Source organism: Anarrhichthys ocellatus, unplaced genomic scaffold (genome assembly GCF_004355925.1).
Source record: "Anarrhichthys ocellatus isolate YVR2014 unplaced genomic scaffold, GSC_Weel_1.0 scaffold24, whole genome shotgun sequence".
NCBI classification, from domain to species: Eukaryota; Metazoa; Chordata; class Actinopteri; order Perciformes; family Anarhichadidae; genus Anarrhichthys; species Anarrhichthys ocellatus.
In genome coordinates this window covers 12203069-12222264 of record NW_022280054.1, presented here as the reverse complement: position 1 = coordinate 12222264, position 19196 = coordinate 12203069, and the positions used below count along the sequence as shown (strand labels likewise).

General features: G+C 44.0%; 1 protein-coding gene across 2 annotated transcripts in view; it reads right to left on the bottom strand.

The window, feature by feature from the left end:
- Window positions 1-18589, bottom strand: part of ecel1 (endothelin converting enzyme-like 1) — a 40510-nt gene extending 21921 nt beyond the window's left edge. Inside the window, exons 1-6 of one of the 2 annotated variants that reach the window (XM_031860867.1) lie at window positions 18419-18589; window positions 11727-12912; window positions 10232-10300; window positions 9118-9228; window positions 8901-8993; window positions 6436-6560 (exon numbers count right to left, since the gene is read on the bottom strand). In XM_031860867.1, coding sequence (XP_031716727.1) covers window positions 6436-6560; window positions 8901-8993; window positions 9118-9228; window positions 10232-10300; window positions 11727-12584 — 1256 coding nt within the window. In that variant the 5' untranslated portion in view covers window positions 12585-12912; window positions 18419-18589. Of the gene's footprint in view, window positions 1-6435; window positions 6561-8900; window positions 8994-9117; window positions 9229-10231; window positions 10301-11726; window positions 12913-18418 lie in introns of those variants that run through there. The other variant, XR_004213197.1, reaches the window with a different exon arrangement.
- Window positions 18590-19196: the final 607 nt, after the last annotated feature.

Genomic DNA, 19196 nt, shown 5'->3' with positions numbered 1-19196 from the left:
TGTGTGTGTGTGTGTGTGTGTGTGTGTGTGTGTGTGTGTGTGTGTGATGCTGGTGTGTCATTATGCTTTCTCCTTCATTGGAGGCCTGCTCATCTGGCTAATGGGATTGGCTGCAGTCATTGCAGAGCGTGTGGGACCGCATACACACACACACACACACACACACAGTGAAGGCAGAGAAAAGAAAAGATGGATGGAGGATGAGGAGATGGAGGTGTGACTGCTCTTGTCAGTAGACTTGTATGATGAAGAAACCCATCAATGGGAGAACACGTGAGGGGTGGAGGGAGAGGACAATGAGGAGGAGGACTCGGTCAATAGATGCACCCGTAAAGATGGAGAGTGTGTGTTCCCACTGATTGAGGAAGGGACGGATGGGAAAATGGGAGTAGGATGGATGGATCGACTCATCAACCTAAGAATGAAGAGGAGAGAAAAGAAGTGATGTGCAGAAGGAGAATGAAGGGTGGTAAAAGGAAGGGAGGATGATGGCGATGGGTGAGTGAAAAAACGAGTGAAAGAGGGACGCAACAAAGCAAAAAATAATGTGGACAAAAACATGAAGCAGTAGAAATAGGAGGGACGTGAAAGAGAGAAGAATGGATGAAGGAAAGGAGATAAGGTGGTAAGAAATAGGGGTCAATAAGAAGCCAAGCAGGAGAGTAGAAGGAAGGACGATCCATTGATTTTCAACCGTCCATCATGTCATCCTGAAACACACAACTGTCTGATTTTACTCGTCCGTCACCTTTTCACCTCTCAGAGCGCAAATTCTCTCCGTTCCTCCAATTTAACAATAATTCAAACTTTTCCTCTCCTGTTATTTCTGCGACGGCCTTTTTCAACTTTGTTATATCTTCACACAAAGTGTGTGTGAGAGGTTTTTCTGTGGTCCATTAGTGGCCTTGAGAGGAACCGAACCTCCTCTCCATCTGCTCTACTGGACAATGACACAACGGGCCAACACCTCTGCCACGACCCCCCGACTCCCACCACATGAAGCCAAACAATGGCTTCTGTGTGTGTGTGTGTGTGTGTGTGTGTGTGCAGGACTCTTTCTACTTTCTTTGTGGTTCAGACGTGCAGGAGATTTATATAAACTCAGACATGGCTTGTTGCGCGTGTTCTTAGCCGCTTGGCAATCATGCGGATGGCTTAATCGTTCTTTAATCATTCTTGTTTTGTCATGTTCTACGTGTCTTAAAAAGAGTAAAAATAAGGCGACTAGACGTCCTCACTAGAACACTAGTCCTCCTTTAGCTTAGTGGTGGAGACGTGAAGTCACGTGACCGTGGTGGAGTTCCTTTATAGACTAACGTTAGCTTTTTATGTTACACTTCAAACATAAAAGTGGAGTTCATTAGTTAAGATTATCTCGCTGAACAAAACAAGTATCATAAACGTTTGTTTGCCACAGAGATTATTTTTTGCACTAATCCAAAATGGAAAAATCGGCTTTTTGTCGAGGGAACCAGTCCGTTGCTAACTTCCTGTGACACTACATCAATGCTTCATCCCTGCAGCTCTCTATTCATGCTCCCCAGAGGATAAAACGATGCCCTGACTTTCCCTCTTGCACCAGCAGGTCGACGTTTGTCGTTTTGACTGAAGCACTTCAACATAAAAGGGATGGATTTCTCCAAATTTGTGTTCCCCCCCGGATGAATATTAATCACTGTGGTCTCATCTCGAGACATCATGAGGTCAGCGTTTCTACATTATGATACTTTGGTTTATGTACAAATACCTGCAAAACTATGACATTCCCATCAGCTCCAGCTGTATTTTCGTTTGCTGTGTTTTGTTCCAATTAGCGAATATTACCACGCTAAAGACAATACTGACAAAAGAATGTTTTGTTTTTCACTTTCCATACAGACTCCTTACTGATATTGAAACTGTGTTTCATTAAATAAATAGAATAGTAAACGTATAACTATAGTACACCTAACAGATGAGGCAGCTGGAGAAGGAAGTGGATTGTTTTATTTTTATATTTCCGACAGGATTTTTGCACCGTTAGGGTTCAGACTCCCGGTGTTGTCCCACTGTGAGTGCTAACTTCAGTTTCCCAGTCTTTGTATTTATTTGCTTGCACGAAGGCGTCTTGCTTGCTGCGCTGGAGAGACCCCTTGATGTGAGGTACCGGGGCATCTTCTAGTTCTCATGAGCTATGCTAATGAGCAACACCCCTCAGGAAATCCAATACCTCTATTCCTTCATTTGTATGTGTGTGACTGTGTGTGACTCTGTGTGTGTGTGTGTGTGTGTGTGTGTGTGTGTGTGTGAACCTTTGTTTAAACCCCAATAAAGCACTTCCTGGGAGACGGAACCTGGAGACGGTCTGGAGGTGGGAGGAAGATGGAGAGTGAGAAAGTGAAAGAGGGGGAGCAGGTGAAGAGGAGGATGACAAGAGGGTTAGAGAGGTGACAGAGGCGAGGATGAGGATGGATGGAAAACAATGGAAGAGGTGCAGATGGAGATAAGGGAGAGTGGCGTTGAGGGGGATTTGAGGCAGAATTGGAGGAAAGAGAGAGGGAGACAGATGGAGAGCTGGGGAGCTGCAGCCTGAAGAGAAAAGAGTTTGGTGAAGAGAAACACTGAGTCACAAGTCTTCAAGCTGCTTCCTCCCACTGTCTGTGTATAGGAGCCCACACCCACGAGGAAAAAAGATTTCATGTTAGGAATAACAAAATATTCTCAAATTAGGAAATACAAAGTCCAAAGAATTTATGATTCTTAAAAGGGGCTGCATGCTAATCAAGTTGGTTTTCCGGAAACCAGTGACAGGAAGTGACCATATATGGACTGAGGAGGAGCGACGTAGAGACGCCGTATACGTCTCTGGTAGAGACCTGTCAATCACCGTGTAGCCCCGCCCTAAAGCATCCCCTGCTTTATGGTCTGTGTGACTCTAAATGGACCATAATGTACTAAATGAACATCGTGCTGTATTGAAGAAGACTTGAAACTAGAGATTGAGACCATAAACTCATGTTTACAATGTTTACTGAGGTAATAAATCAAGTAGAGTCGTCGCCAGAGAGAGAATGCTTTTATAATATATTTTAATGTTCAAATATAATTTTGACGTCACTTTTGGCTGTTGTTTTTATTTACTATTGTTGCGTTTATTATTCCTATCTGTTCCTTTTGTTTGCTGGCAGAAATGGGCTTCTAACCAACATTTAATCACCAAAGAGCACAATTAGCTGCTGTAGTTCAAAAGATTATTTTGACCTCTTCTACACAATTTAAAACAAATTGTCATCTTAGCACAAATTTGTCGAAAGCAATTAAAACCAATAATGGTGAAAGGAGACATGTTTAGCAAGATAAATACAGCATCTTTTGTAATCACTCGCTTATGTGACTGTCATGTGATTCCTGAACCAAGTAGCGCTAAATACAACTGAAGAGAAACGAGGTCAATTTAAACTTCTGGGATGCAGCCGAGTGAATGAAAGGGTGATGAAAGGGAGAGAAGAAAGGATGTCGGATCATGAAGGGAACAAAAAGGCAGAGACAGAGGATGATTGAAGTTTAGTGTAGAATCTATTTCTGCAGCCATCAGAGGGGATGGATGAACGGACAACTCGAAGAGAAGATTGGTAAACAAGGAGGAGAGAGATGGAGCATCGACGCCGGCTGCTACTACCTGAGGAGGAGTGAACGAGCTGATGGATGCGACGGTGGTGATGGGGGGTTATGAATCCCTTAATTACACGACTCAACTCAATATAGTGGGTTGGAGTGTTGTGTTTATAAAAAGTTCATTTTACAAAAGAAAAGGGAGAACTGAGAGCAGAGAGAAGAGATGAGGAACAGCAAACCGCTCATCACCACCACAGCGATCACACATCAATCGCAAAACAGAAACATCTGAGAGAGAAGAGATGTTTACACCGATGGGAGCTGAGCTAAAGTCACATCCTGTGTTGTGGCTGATAAAGTAAGCGGAGTAACACATTTTAAAAGGATTCTAAAGTGAAGAAGAATAATCTTTATTTGTAAAACTGTGAAAGGAAAGAAGCCAGAAACATCTGCATGTTGCATGATGCTGCTGTTTATCCTTTAAATGTACAAAAACAAAAGTCGTGAAAACGTAATGAAAGAATCAAAGTATACGTCACTAAAATATCATTAAATAGTCATAGTATAGTACGTCATTACTAGAGCTCTCAGTGCTACATCCTGGTGAGTTAGGATGCTCATAGGGCAGAATAATATGTCATCAAGATATAAGAAGTCATATTAAAGTACGTCATAAAATGTCATTGTATAGTTTATCAAAACAGTCTGAGTATGTTGTGTAAAAAAAGTCAGCAATTAATCATGCAATTAAAATATAAGAAAAGTCATTAAAGAGTCATCGTATAGTTTGACATTAAAATGTTAACAGACGTCTGCCCTTCAAAAGGCAAAAGACTTTTTACACTTCCAAAAATGACGTTTTATCATGTGTGGAGCTGTGCAGACTCTGTCATGTGGACAAACACTGTGTTCCTGTGTTGTTCTTTGCAGAACATCGTGGGTTGTGTTTAACTTAACTGTGAAAATATTATGCTTTTTCCCCCCATTCATGAAGTTACCGTTTTCCTGCACACAAGTTGGTGTTTTTGCTCCGTGTTTTATGTCGTTCACTACACTACAAAAACAAATATCATATCTCATTAAAACTGAATAAAGTATTGTTTGTTCTTATTGTTGTTGTTAATCTAACCTATCCATTTATCAAGATAGCCGACTCCTGGGGTCAAATGTTGTTGGAAATGATTTTGGATGCAGATACCAAGACACAGGTCAGAGATTAATGAAAATAGCATTATTGCAAAATGAATCGCAAATGTTAGCAAAGAGACAGAACTGGAAAGCTGCTCCCAGCAATCAGAACTGAGTTCAAAGCAACCAGGTAATGATCGTAAATCGTACAAACATCTCTGTCACTCAGTCTAATTATCGATGATTATTTTCATACAATATATCGCTGACTGTAATCAAAAACAAAGTGACTGATCGAATAGATGTTAGAGCCTTTTTTCATTTAGCTGGACACCAAAACAACTTTAAACACATTTTCAATACTCTGGTCACTTGTAACCCTAACCCTTTGTGTGGCGATGTGATATTTCATGACAGTATAAAAAAGTCAGGATTTCACATATCATGGTTCAGAATGCATTTGATATGCCATAAAAATGTCATAATATAGTATGTCGAAAAAAAGTCACATTATAGCATGTCGAAAAAAGGTCCAAAAAGTTACATTATAGTACGTCAAAAAAGGTAAAAAAGTTATGATACAGTATGTAGAAAAAATAAAAACAATAATCATAGTGTAGCATGTCTAAATAAATTCATAAGAACTTCATCGTATAGAAAGTTAAAATTAAGTCCTAACAAAACAATAATCATTAAAAGTCTACATGGCTCCTTCGGCTCCCTACGTCGATACAAATGGCTTTTCTAAGCAAACAAAAACACTTTCAGGTGTTTAAACACTAATTAAAACATAGTCATAAATAATATATTCCATTTCTGCCAATTAATCCCCTAAATGCTCCACACTGTTCCTTAATAGATTAGTTTATTACACATCCAAGTGTATGATTGATCAACACTACACCAGTCGCTGCATTAAATCAATCACAGGCTGTAAATCTGAAAAATGGTGAGACGACGTAATAAAAATTAACCAACACTCAAGGTGCCACGATGACTGGTGCCTCATGGAATTACCAAAATGTCTGAATAGGACGGACGGACGGACGGACGGGTGTGTATAAAGTCTCAGACGTAAATGACAAGCAAGTAATCCAGCCGCCAGTCATCCGGCCAGTCAGCCGTTGCGAGAGGGCCGAGTGCTGTTGTGTATTTGTGTCGAGCACAGTGACTATTGGCGAGCTGTCAGTCGCTGTGACACACATCCTGACGTGCAGCAGCCCCGTAAGGCCTCCCCAGGAGGCTGTCAAGACCAAGACGGGGAAAGAAAGTCTGTGTGTGTGTGTGTGTGTGTGTCCATCCATGTGCGTCTGGTCTGCGTCTGCAGGTGGTAGATCGGTGTGGGTGTAGATCAATAATAATCAGCTGCAGTAGGAGTGGAAGTTCACCCAACAGACTCACCTCACACACACACACACACACACACACACATGCACAGCAGCAGCACTCAAAAAACAATCCATACACCTCGTGACATTGCATCGTGGCCCAAAACTAAAGTGGCAGCCCTGAACCAAAGGAAACACACACACCCACACACACACACACCCACACACACACACACTCACACAAAACAACTCAAACAAAAGCGCTTACTCACGCTCAAAAAGTACAGCGTCAAAAAATGCCTGCGTCTAATTTCATTGATTTTTCACGTACCTCCCCCTCCAGCCTCCCCACCCCACCCAGCACACCTGTCCTCTCTTTCTTTACCTCTTCGAGGTGGTCTTGATGATGTCAGAGACCTTCTGTATGTAATCGGTGGCGAGCACCACGATCTCCTCGTCTTCTGAGAAGTTGTCGTGGAAGATTTTGTCCAGCAGGCGTTTCCAGTGAAGCTGTGGAGAGAAGAGGAACGTCTTAGTTTAGGTCGAGTCATAAATCATTTAGAGAAAGAGAACAAAAGAACTAAACCAAAAACACAAAACAAACCGAGAGGCTTTGCTCGAGTAGATCTTCAAATATCGACCCCATTGAAGTGAACGGAGTATATTCAGTCTAATCGGTTTTAAATTATGGAGAAATAATAAATCCACAGATTGAATTAATTCATCAAAGCGCCGCCTCAATTCTCATGAGTGAGACTGAAAACTAAATTGCAAAAAGAGTAAAATTCACAAGCTCTGTACAAAGAAACACGTGAAATGGACTTAATTTGACTTGGTCACTACATTAAACAGATCATGTCCAACTTTATAATACGTGCACATATTATTAATTACATCATTTGCTTTCATACACTAAATACAATTTGCTTCATAATCGCACTGTTCTACGAGCTGATTCTGATTCTGATGCAGGTCAGAGAAAGCGAAGCGTGGCAAGAGGACACCAGTCTTTAGAAGTTCTGCTCTCCTCGAAGGTGACGGTCAGGAAGTTGGTGGTCACGTCCGTCACCGAGACCTTTTCCACGTCACTTCATCCAAGTTGAATTTATGAGATTTGGAAGAGTTATAAAACAAATATATGTGAACTGTTTTATTTGTCTTGCCAGCCTTTTGTATAGTATCTTGACGCTTATAAGTTTTGCGCTTGGTTAACGTTGTGAAACGGTCGCGGTGACGTTTATGCAACAAAACCAGTTAGTTCAGGTCAGAAAAAACAGTTTGTAGGCTTGTAACGTAACATCACGTGGCATGATGTTTGTATCATATGGGACATGAACCCCGGCCTACCTGAGTTACAGCCCAGTGGTCTAATAACGAAAAAAACCTGACTCATCTCGTTCCAACAACCAGCGATGGTTCAGCCAGGAGGCCGCTGTTCGTGTGAAACGAGGAGTCAACATCGATGTTTTTGACACGTAACTTGCGTACTTCAGTATCGTCACTTCCGTGGTTATTTGGACCCAAACGACGATCTTTTCTTAAACCTAATTAAGTATTTTTATTGCCTAAACCTAACTGAGTTTCCGGTGAAGACGGATATTTATTTGAAAAAGACCGTATGCATGTAACCGGTCAATTCCAGACCCGTTGATAACAGACCTGCTACACAAAGTGTCATGCAATGCTACATGAAACATGTAAATGAACTTTACAGAATAGATATATATACACATGAATTTCAGTGGTAATTAGGGGTCTGACATCCCAGTATTTCATAGTTTAACGTGTCCAGAAAAGTCCAATTCAAATACACACTCTTTGGTTGTTCACAATGAAGCCAAGATGATACGAGACTCTGTGTAGGAATCGCTTTGCGATCGGCACAACCTGCTTTGGATCCTCAACAGCGATCTACTCTACTTTAAATTCCATCATTTCACTTTTTGTGTCTACTTTGCTTCTTGGGAACAATGTTTTTTTTGGGTTGTTAGCTGTTTGCTTGCCGGCGTCCTTGTAACGCTAATTCGATTTTTAGTTTTTTTACAGTAAAAGCAAATAAATTGCAGCAAAACACTGAATTCATTCATCTGCTAGAATCTCCGTCCTCTAATCTGCTTCTCCTTTTTTCTCGTCAGCATCTCTCGTTCCCCATCTTTTTCTCTTCTTCTTTACAACCATTCAGACTTTTTTCTGTTTGTGTAGTTATTTTGGCAGACGAGCTGAAAATCAAACTCTTTATCTTCGTCTCACAAGAAGCCCAGTTTCTCTATTTCCTCCTTCCCTCCTTTCCTCATCCTCCCCTCCCTCGAACATGAAACATCTTGAGGATTTCATGTCCGTGTTCCCGCTGCTTCAGAGGAGAGCCTCCTCCCCCTCCTCTCCTCCCCCCTTCCTCTCCTCCCCCTCCTCCCTGCCTGGGTCTCCAGTGTCTCCCCCTCTCCTCTCCCCTCCCTCCATCATTTCCAACATCTACCATTTCCTCCTTTTCTCTTTACTTACTCCTTTCATTCCATCGCTCAACCTCCCCGTCTATCCCCGCAGGGCGGACAGCTTTTTGTGAGTCGCTTTGGCCTCTATGTGTGTGTGTTTGTTGTGTGTGTGTGTGTGTGTAGCACTTCACCACTCCCTCCCTCACCCAAACACACACACACACACACACACACACACACACACACCCAAACACACACGCCACACTACTTAAAATGCTCAGTTGGGGTTCAAGTCTTAATCCATCACGTTTGCTTCTACCCAAAATGCACGGCACACACACACACACACACACACACACACACACATATAGATGATGGGTTTTTATGTGTGTGTGTGTGTGTGTGTGTGTGCAACACTCACATCGGGAGCGAGGCGCTGTAACTGCCGGAGGGTGATGCGGTTATACATGGTGCTGATGTCCTTTCTTTGGTCATCATATTCTGACACAGTGATCTGGAGAGAGAGAGGAGATTTTTACTCAACACTGCTCAAACACACACACACACACACACACACACACACACACACACACACACTCATGCATGTGCATGAACAAACAACACGCAAATCAGCTCACATTGGCGAGACGCGTCTCCAGCTGTATGATCTCCTTGGACTTCTGCGTGGCGTTGTGAGCCCCCAGCATGCTCAGCAAGCGCTCCATCAGGGCCTTGTACGCCGCCAGGATCTGAGAGGCGCAATGACATCAGCGCTAATAGACAGGAGGAGCTGCGACATCATCGGTAATGGCCGGTGACGGGGGGTGAGGGTGGGGGGGGGTGACATGTGGCAAAGTGGACGGGATAACAAAAGCACAGCGGGTGACAGAGGAAAACAGGTGGATTGATGAGGAAGAGAGAGAGTCAGAAGGACAGATGGAGGAGGGGAAAAAGAAGAAAAGGAGGGAGGTAGGAGGGGAGGAGATAAGGAGATAAGGAGCCAAGAGGAAGTCAAGTATAAGGGAAAGGAAGGAAAAGATGAAGGAAGGAGGCAGAGAGTGTGGGTTGAGCACAGACTGTATGTGAGAAGTGGACGTAGTCGTCGTGTCGTCACTCATTGGTTTGTAGACATGTTTTGAAGCCTCGAGTTCGGCGCCATCTTGAATTTTTGTAACTGGTGAACGAAAGTGACCGTATATGGACTGAGGAGGAGTGACGTAGAGACGTCGTATACGTCTCTGGTAGAGACCTGTCAATCACAGTAGCCCCGCCCTAAAGCATCCCCTGCTTTATGGTCTGTGTGACTCTAAATGGACCATCATGTACTAAATGAACATCATGCTGTATAGAAGAAGACTTGAAACTAGAGATTGAGACCATAAACTCATGTTTACAATGTTTACTGAGGTAATAAATCAAGAGAGAAGTAGAGTCATTTTCTCATAGACTTCTATACAACCAGAGGAGTCGCCCCCTGGTGGACATTAGAGAGAATGCAGCTTTAAGACATGAAGCTTTGACTTCACTCTTCAGAACCGGAGGTTGCTGTCTGGGATTGAGGGAAACAGGAAGTGGGGAAAAAAAAGAAGAATTCAGGGAGAAAATAAGATGATTGGAAGTAGAGCGGGACAGGGAGGGATAACTAACATGGAAAAGAAAAGCTGTGAGGAAAGGGAGGAAAAAAAGGGAGATTGAAGGGTGATGACAGAAAGAGGGAGATGATGGGATGGCGTTGAAGATGAGCATGTTTACCTTCAGACTGTCCTCATCCTGTCCCAGGTAGAGGCTTCTCTCCGGCAGCGTGAGGCCCTCCTGATCGACCTGCACACACACAGTCAGCACATTCATTCTGGTCTGTTGTCACATGTGTGTCGCTAAGCTCTCAACAGATGCACATTCAGAGGATCGGTTAATATTTTAATAATCCGTATATCTGTAATATGCAATGCCTACACGTAGAGTCTTTATCTGTGTCAAACTGTCGTCTTTTATTAAATCTTAGATATTACTTAACTTAAATATTGTTGCTGTTCGGTGCAAATTCTTCAAATTTGTTGATTTAAAATGTTTGAAATGAACTGAGGGAATAAGTATTATTTAATGAGCCTCTCTTACTTCTAAAGCCCATTTGATAATCTGTCGAATGTTTTGTCACAAAGGTGTAAACAGGGCTGTTTTTCCTCATGAAAAGTTGACATCTTGGAGATTTTTGGTTTTCAAAGGCCAGATCCAGTATTGGTTGTTTTCCCTGATAATAGTGAATTCAAATGACTTTTTTCAAACTGTGCATCAGACCAGATGTTACAAACCTCTGGATGTCCGTCTATAAAAACTTAAACGAAACAAAAGTTTAAATATTAAGTTCAAGGCTGAACCCCAAAACCCGCCAGCGGGATAGAAAAGCATGTTCGCCAACACCCCAATCGCCAAAACTGCACCGTTTATCACAACCAGAAGCTGTAAAAACTGTCATAATCGTCAGATTTTCATCTTTCCGACGGTCCTTGAACACATAATGTGTGATGAACGTTTCCCTCAGAAAAATTAACCGAATCTAAGCTTAAAATTGTGATATTTCATCAAAAACATTTTGTTCTACATGCCTCACTTAACCTCAAAGGTTCAATTCCGCCTCAAAGAAACCGTTTCAAGAAGACAGATCCTGTAAAAACATAAAATTCTGAGTTCCTCAGCGCAACTAGGAAGCCATGAATGATTTGGATGAGACCAACAGTTACATGACAATAAATCTGTGATCTCTGAGTGAACTGCAGGCTGATGAACACAGCAGAGAGGAGAGGCTGGAAGTAGAGGCTGTAAATATGTAAATAGTTTATTATACAGGTGGAGCCTCAATTTGTTTATTCAACATTGGTAACACTTGTGGCAACTTGGATAAATGTTGGACATACAGGTACAGATTCCATTGTTTTCCAAATTTTTGTAAAATAAATTGTCAAAGAAATTCAACTTGCGTTTTTTTTTTTGACAATTTAAGGCATTGTTGTTGTTTTATACTGCAGAAAATGTTTGAGTTCTCTCTAATTCTAGCCATGATGGTGCTGTTTCCATACTTTAATGTCGCAGTGAAACACACCCCGAAGCTGCTCAGGGTTCAGAGGGTTAAGGAGCTGATAATGCACCTAAAAGGAAAGCAGTAAGTGTCATGTGACTGTGACTTCTATGAGGATTTTCCACCTGGCTACGTTGCTAGAATAACACACTCAGAAACTCAAACCTTTCTCACCCTGATTGCGTTCCTGGAGGAGTTTTTGTCGTCCACATTGACAGTGAGGGAGAAGAAGACGGCGGTGCTGTAAACACCCTGGGTCCTGTACAGAAGCTCGTTGAAGTCCGGCCTCAGCGGGGCGCCCTCCCTCTCCCACCCGGCGGCACCGGGAGGAGCCCCGACCAGGTCCCACCCCCCGCAGCTGTCTATCACCTCCGTCATGGGGTCAGATCCCAACTTGTCGATCTCCTGGATGCTCACACAGGACCGATAGAACTCCTTCACCTTACGCTCTGCCGAGTCCGCGCCGCGCCGCCGTATCGGCTCCAGCAGGAGGCGCTGCAGCTTCTCCTCGTTGTGCTCCCCGATGGCGGTGATGATGCCGTAGCTGAGCTTGTCGTCAGGGATGCCGTGGCGCCTCAGCCAGCCGCCACACGCAAAGGAGTAGAAGTCCTGGCAGGGCTGGATGGTCGGGTCAATATTGGCCTGAACGAAGCGCGCCGCCCGCAGCAGGGAGCGCTTGCGTTGGCAGTCCTGCCGGCACTGCGGGTCCTGCTGGGCGTCCAGGGAAATGTACTTGAGCGCCAGCATGCTGCCCAAGATGACGCACATGCCTGCCGCGAAGACCAGCGCAGAGAGGAGGCAGATCTCCCTCCGGCTCCACCGAGGAAGCCCCCCGCCGCTGCTGGTGCTGCTTAGGTCTCGGTTTTTGCCATTTGACATCGTCCCTCCCCGGCTCCGTCCCGCGTGGCGGTCCAGGCTGCCCCCCAGGTGAAGGGTCATGCCGTTGCTGAGGATGTCGCTGCTGTAGCGGCCGCCATATTTCACTTCCTGGAACTCATCGTAGTGGGCAGTTAGTGAGTACGTCTTCTCCATGGCAATGGGCTGACACCAGGTGAGGGGTACTGCGGGAGCCGGGCGTAGACAGACAAAGGGATGAAAGTTGTTTTTATGTTGAGTGTGCAGCCATGATTACTCCTACGCAGACGAAAAAGAGGACTTCCACTAAAAGGGCAAAACACTGAAGTGATGTCAAAAATCCCGTTGGCCCTCTTTAAGCAAAGTCTCCTTTATTCTTTTCAAATCAAAAGCCAGCAAAGCGAAGGGCTCCCATTGTGCAGGAGGAATCTCACGGGTCCTGCTCTCTCTCTCTCATCCTCTTCCTCTCCATTTGTTCTCCTCTCTCCAACCAGTTACAGGTGACCTGTCGATAAAAATAGAAATGAGAAAGGAAGAGGGCTGTAAGTCGACAGAGATGGTAAAACCGAATCCATGATTACAAACAGCAGAGTCTGACAAAGTAGTATATTCTAGTGCCCCCCCCCCACACTTTGTCTTGTTGTCTTTGTCGGGTGAAAGCTGTTGGATTGATCGGTGGTAGTCATCCCGCTGGGGGGGGGACGACGATGTGCCCGGGTGGATGGATCAATGGAGAGCAGAGCAGGGAGTTGAGCATCATCAGCTGGGCACGGAGAGGTGGCAATCACCATCATTTAGCTTGTGTCAGTCCAAATTGATGTACAATTTTTTTAATTTTCTTGCAGGACGAGGGAGAATTGATGTCCTCTGTCTCACCGAAACAGCACAGCAGGCATCAGCTGATCTTCTGCGGTGGTTTTTAAAGCAATAACAAGCTAAAACAGAGGACAGCATTTCACTCATGCATCCCAAAGTGTTTTCATTTAGACCAACAATACACTGGATGTATACCATGTATATGCATTTATGTGATGCAGCAAAAACAATGAACAAATGCAGACTCGGACTATTTTTCGTTTAGCATTTTCTTTTGCTTCTGCTAATGCACTCTACATAAAGCCTGGAGGCATTATCACAAGCCTTTAGACAGAGAGATTATTTGGATGCTGCCCCAGTGTTTATAAGCCCTTTTTGTGTGTGTGTGTTTTCAGCGGCTATATGCAGTGAACTCGCTGAAAGCTGTGAAGGCGATCTGTGAAAATTGATCCCTGTTATCTCCTCTGAGAATAGCCAACTTCAGCACTGATGTCTTTAACAAGCGTTCCCTCGCCTTATGGGAGTGCTGTATGCAGATAAGAAGGGAAACAACAAGAAAGAAAGAAACAAGACGTTTAGTGTTTACAGGTACAGAGAGAGGAGTATAGCCTCATTCTGTGAGAGGTCGTAATATAAATCATGAGTGGAAGGGAAAATGGGTGGTGAAGGGTTTATTATGTTTTAGGGGGAAGAACGACAGAAAGAATACAGTGCATCACAGTGAAGAGATAAAATCATTTTCTACCACTGCAGACATGTGAGGTTCAAGTCCCGGTGGCAATAACACCGTGTTTGTTTGGTGGGAAGCCAACCAGGGGTTCTCCTCACAACAGTCCTCAGAAACAAAATGTTTCTCTTGGAAGAAGCTGAAGTGTACGAGTTACATTGAACGTCAATGCGAGAAGTATTGAACCCCCACAAGGTAGAAAAAGAAACCCCGAGTTTAACTTTTCCATGAAGCCGTGAGAGTCTGCGTGACATAAAGTTTGTCATCTGGTCATTTCTGCGAGGGTCGGCGCTTAATGATGGCGTGGACAATCCTCGCATTAAGTCCGCTATATTTTGCATTTAGAAGTGTGATGCATTTTTTTTCACCAACACTGCAAACATCCATTGGCTCTCAGGCAGCCAGAGGGGGCGTGTGAATGTCTGTGCTTGGTCAACAGCAGCTGGCGGGCTGAGCCTCAGCAGGGGAACAAGAGGCAAAGTAAACAGAGCGTAGTAGCCTACGTGTGATGGGCAGACAGCGCGTTGTTAGTGGTCCTCAAGAGTGAAGAACACACCAGCATCTAACTAACCCGGCAAAAAAACACTTGGCAGCTGATTGAATGTGTATCACCGTCCATCAAGGGCTGACTTCAACCAATCCAGACCATCAGAGCCAGTTGGTAAATCAAACTCTTGCCAAAGCCAGTTGGGAGCGAAAACATGTTTTCCATCGAGACAGATCCTTCAGTGCCGTTCTTTGCTCTTCTTTCAATGAATAGATGCCCTCCAGTCCTGATAGAACTGGTGCTATTGTAGAAAGCTGCTAGCAGAAGGCATACTTTGTTAAGAGTGGTCGGAGGAAACCGGATGGGACAGCGCGAAGCGTCTGCGTCTTTACATCTAGCGGGTGAAGAAGAAGCCGGTGACAACATGTAGTCTGCCGACACTCTGCCCACAACAACAACAACAACAACAACAACAACAACAACAACAACAGCAGCAGCAGCAGCAGAGGCGACTGGGCATCTAGTGGTCGACAATAGGTGTGTTGCTGTCATTATCAATTCAGCTTATCATCCATCAATCCTCGGCCTTGTTACACACACACACACACACACACACACACACAGACACACACACACACACACACACACAATAGACACATCTATGGCGCAGATCATTTCTTATAACGTGAATATTACAGAACTATTCTCTCTTTGCAACATCTGCCCCTCTCTCTTTCAAATGCAGGTGCACTTTCACATACCTTCCTTAGGCCTTATAATGAATTATGACGCATGCATGCACGCACACACACACACACACACACACTGAGTGGACACCCAGCGTATGGCTAATGGATTGGATCTTGCGGGTACCATCACAGGGAGAGGAATGCATGATGAATGGCTGTTTACCGAACATGACAGAGCCTAATATCTTAGAGTCATACTAATACTGCTGCACACACACACACACACACACACACACGCATACACACACACCCACGCACACACTGTTTCTCTCTCACGGCACATACACATTAAACGCATCAAAAACACAGCCCTGGTGAAGCATAGCGACTTGTCAATTGTCAAGCATTTCCCATACATCTTTCCAGCAACAGACAATCTCTTGTTCACTTAAAGCAGGGGGTTCTCTGGGTGTGGTCCGGGGCACTTTCAGGGGTCCTGCAGATGGCCAATGGCAAACGGACAGAAAGTTCTACTGAATCCAAATGAACCACAAAAGCGATCTTCAAAAGCGACCTAACACTTTTTATCCATTAAATTACATGTCCTTTATTACACTGTTCACTGCAACAGAAATTATATTCCTATTTCCAGAGGAAATCTCGTAAATGTGTCTTCTAGACGCCAAAAACTTCTGTGAAAAATCGGTGTTTCTTGGGACACTTCGCCCACGAACTACGAGGCAACGCCCCGTTCGCCAATACGTGTAAACCTACCGGTCAGTAAGAAAAACATGAATTAAAACATGAAAAATAAGATCATATCTCGACGTTAAAGCGGCTGAAAAGCATCGCTTTGCGTAGCAAACTGCACCCTACAACTGGATGAACCTTCCTCTTGCGTCTCTAACCAATCTCTAAATCCTCAGAGGAGATCAATGGATAATCAATAGGCGGAGGCCTCTGATGGGGAGGTTAAGGAGACTCTGCAGATGGATCGCAGTGCTCCGTTCATAAATGGCTCAATGTAACTGCTGTGAGCTGATGGATTCAGTCAAGTTACTTGTGAATATTTTACCGGCGTAGATTTGTTTCCATAAAGAACTCAAATTGAAAGTTGCCTGCTGATTGCAAAACGACAGCTATATGTGTATCAGCACGAGCTGCACTGAGACTTGTCAGTGCTTTTTGGAATTACAGGCTTTATTGCTCGGGGAGTTAACACATCAACGCATTAAAATTGTTCCCTGTGGTCGGAGGAAGCTGTCGGATTTGTTGATGGTGAGATGTAAAGTCACCTGCGGTCGACATCGACAGGCAACAGAATTGCAAAGTCGCCCAACGATCGCCGGAGGGCACATTTAAAGAGGCCATAAAGGAGCATATTTTTTTTATATTTACTCTGTCAGTATAATTTACTGTTGAATCGATACTATAGTAAGAAAAAATAAAAAGATTCCACCTTCTGGTCTGTTGCCAAACACATAACCTGCCCAACGACACAGGAAGCAAAATGCATTTCGCAACTGATCGTCCTCAAAACATTTCACAATGTTTGTTAAACTCACAGTCAGACTTAACTTTACAATTAACATAAATTCACTGAGAGCTAACTCTTTCTTTCTTTCCCTCCACTGCAGTTTGTGATGATATTTGGTGGTGGCCAAGAAGTAAGAGCTTATGCGGGGAACTCTACGTCACCTGAAAGCCCTCTATAACTGGGTTTATTATCCCCTAATCAAAGTGGTCACAGAGCCTGCCCCTCCCCCCCCCCCACCCAAAAAAAGCTGCACGGTCGCTCAAAGGCTTCAGAGTGGGAGCCGGCCCCCCTCCAGCCTTATCGCCGGTCGCCAGAGGCTGCAGTAGAGTGCTACGGTGCGTTTGTATGGGCTACCGATTTGGACACACAGCTCAGGAGTCCTCTATATAAAACCAGGAGATGCTTCTTTAGGCTTGTACCAGGGCAGAGGGGCCCCTTTGTGGTGCCATTAAAACTTTTTTAATGTTGTGCAGCCTATGTGGGAGATGTTGCCCTTCAGAAATATAAAGAAATTAATGAGCACAATGGGCTCTTTAATTCTATTTCATTATTAAAACAGAAGAGTTTGAGTCACTTGAAGAACACTCCCTTACACACACACACACACCCACACACCCACACCCACACACACACACACACACACACACACACACACACACACACACAGGTATTAGGCGCTGACATAACTCTATTAACCTTAATGACTTCCCAAACTCCTGCTTGCTGCTCCTGATAGAGCAGCAGGCTCTGCCAAACTAAGACCAAATTATTGGGATTTTAATCACTTTGACCTGAAGCCTCGTTGCGCTGACAATATCTATACGTCCTCAACACCTTTACATAGACAACCTCACTGTGTATTATGAGTTGTGGTGTGCCGAATGAATCATCGTTTGATATATTTTGCATGTATAGAGTCTTAAATGATGGTCTTTAAACAATAACAGAAAAGGTATTAAATTGCACTTTTTTTGATCGGAGTCCTGTATGAGGGAGAAAAGCGCGTGACTGGCGGTGGACAGAGCAGTTGAAACTGCTGTATACAAGTGTGTGTGTCAGTGCTCATAAAGAGAGCGACTGGTATGATTGCAAACTTTTTGGGGCAAAAACTCGTGGTGCGTAAAGACGCAGACCAGGCTGCTGCTGCTGGTGTGCAAAATAAAGAAAATATGGTTTTTCGCATATTTTAATATTTAGTTTTAGCTAAATGATGATGAATTCCAGTGGTGTTACATTTGATCTGTCGAATCATCACCAACGACGCAAACAAGCTTTATAGAAACTGCAACATAATAAATCCACATAAATCCACGCACTCTCAATTGGGACACTTCATCCTTCTGTAAAGTGAAGAGTCATTAACTCAGCAGTCAACTTCAGTCACATCCAGACCGACAGACCGGCTCAGCATCCACACGTCCAATTGAATCATTTATTTCTCTCTTTTAGTGACAGCTGGCCGACAGACGCGTCTCATTACTGACCATAAAAACTTCTAGTCCCGCTCTCTGACACGTGAATACAAGACCCAACATATATGAGTGTCTGCTGCTAAAGACGTGACTCCCAAGTTAATTTATGGCAGCTTTTTCCTTTAACCTGTCGTCCATAATTAACAACAGCAACATGAATCAACGTGGGTTTAGTCTAAGAGCCATGAGCTGTGCCATGGACCCGTATAGGTTTTTATATCCATGGCTGATCAGAGGTGCGGAGAGCCCCGCAGCGATGCAAACTTGTGCAAAAAGACCATACCTGTGGCGGGTAGATGAACAATATCCCCTGGTGGAAACGTGAGAAGCGCCTTGGCTCTGAGTGTGCAGACAGCGGAGATCCAGTCCACTGCAGGTCCGACCAGGATTATCCTGTTCCCCCTCTGGAGATCGACACACACATCGGGATCCGCACCGCGTTCTGCCGCCGCTGCAGCTCACAGCCTCCGATGTATGGAGGAGAGAGAGAGAGAGAGAGAGAGAGAGAGAGAGAGAGAGAGAGAGAGAGAGAGGGACAGGGACAGGGAGAGAAAGGGAGGGAGGAGGGGGTCCCTCATTAACAAGGTAAGACACACACACACACACACACACACACACACACACACACACACACACACACACACACACACACACACACACAATCACACAAGTTAAACAGATGTTAATCCTTGTCCACTGGCTGTCCTTTTTTATTATTATTCTCTTTCATTTGTTGTATTTTTAAATTGGTATTTGTGCCAGTGAGTAAGAAGCCAAATGCACATTTTATAACATTATTCAATATTTGTTTGTGCAAATACTTCTAACTGGCATTGTTATTGTTAGTCATTTGCTGTTTTTTAAGGAGAAGATTGACTTCAAATGGAGACTTTTGATGCTCAATTCAGCATCCAAACATCCTCAGCTGATTATATAAAACCTCCTCCACATTTCCCTCAACAATTGAAGAAGTTATCTAAAAGTTTACTATATATACAATCCCCCAATAATCCATAACTACTACTATACACAACACTGTACCTGTACATGATCAATAAATG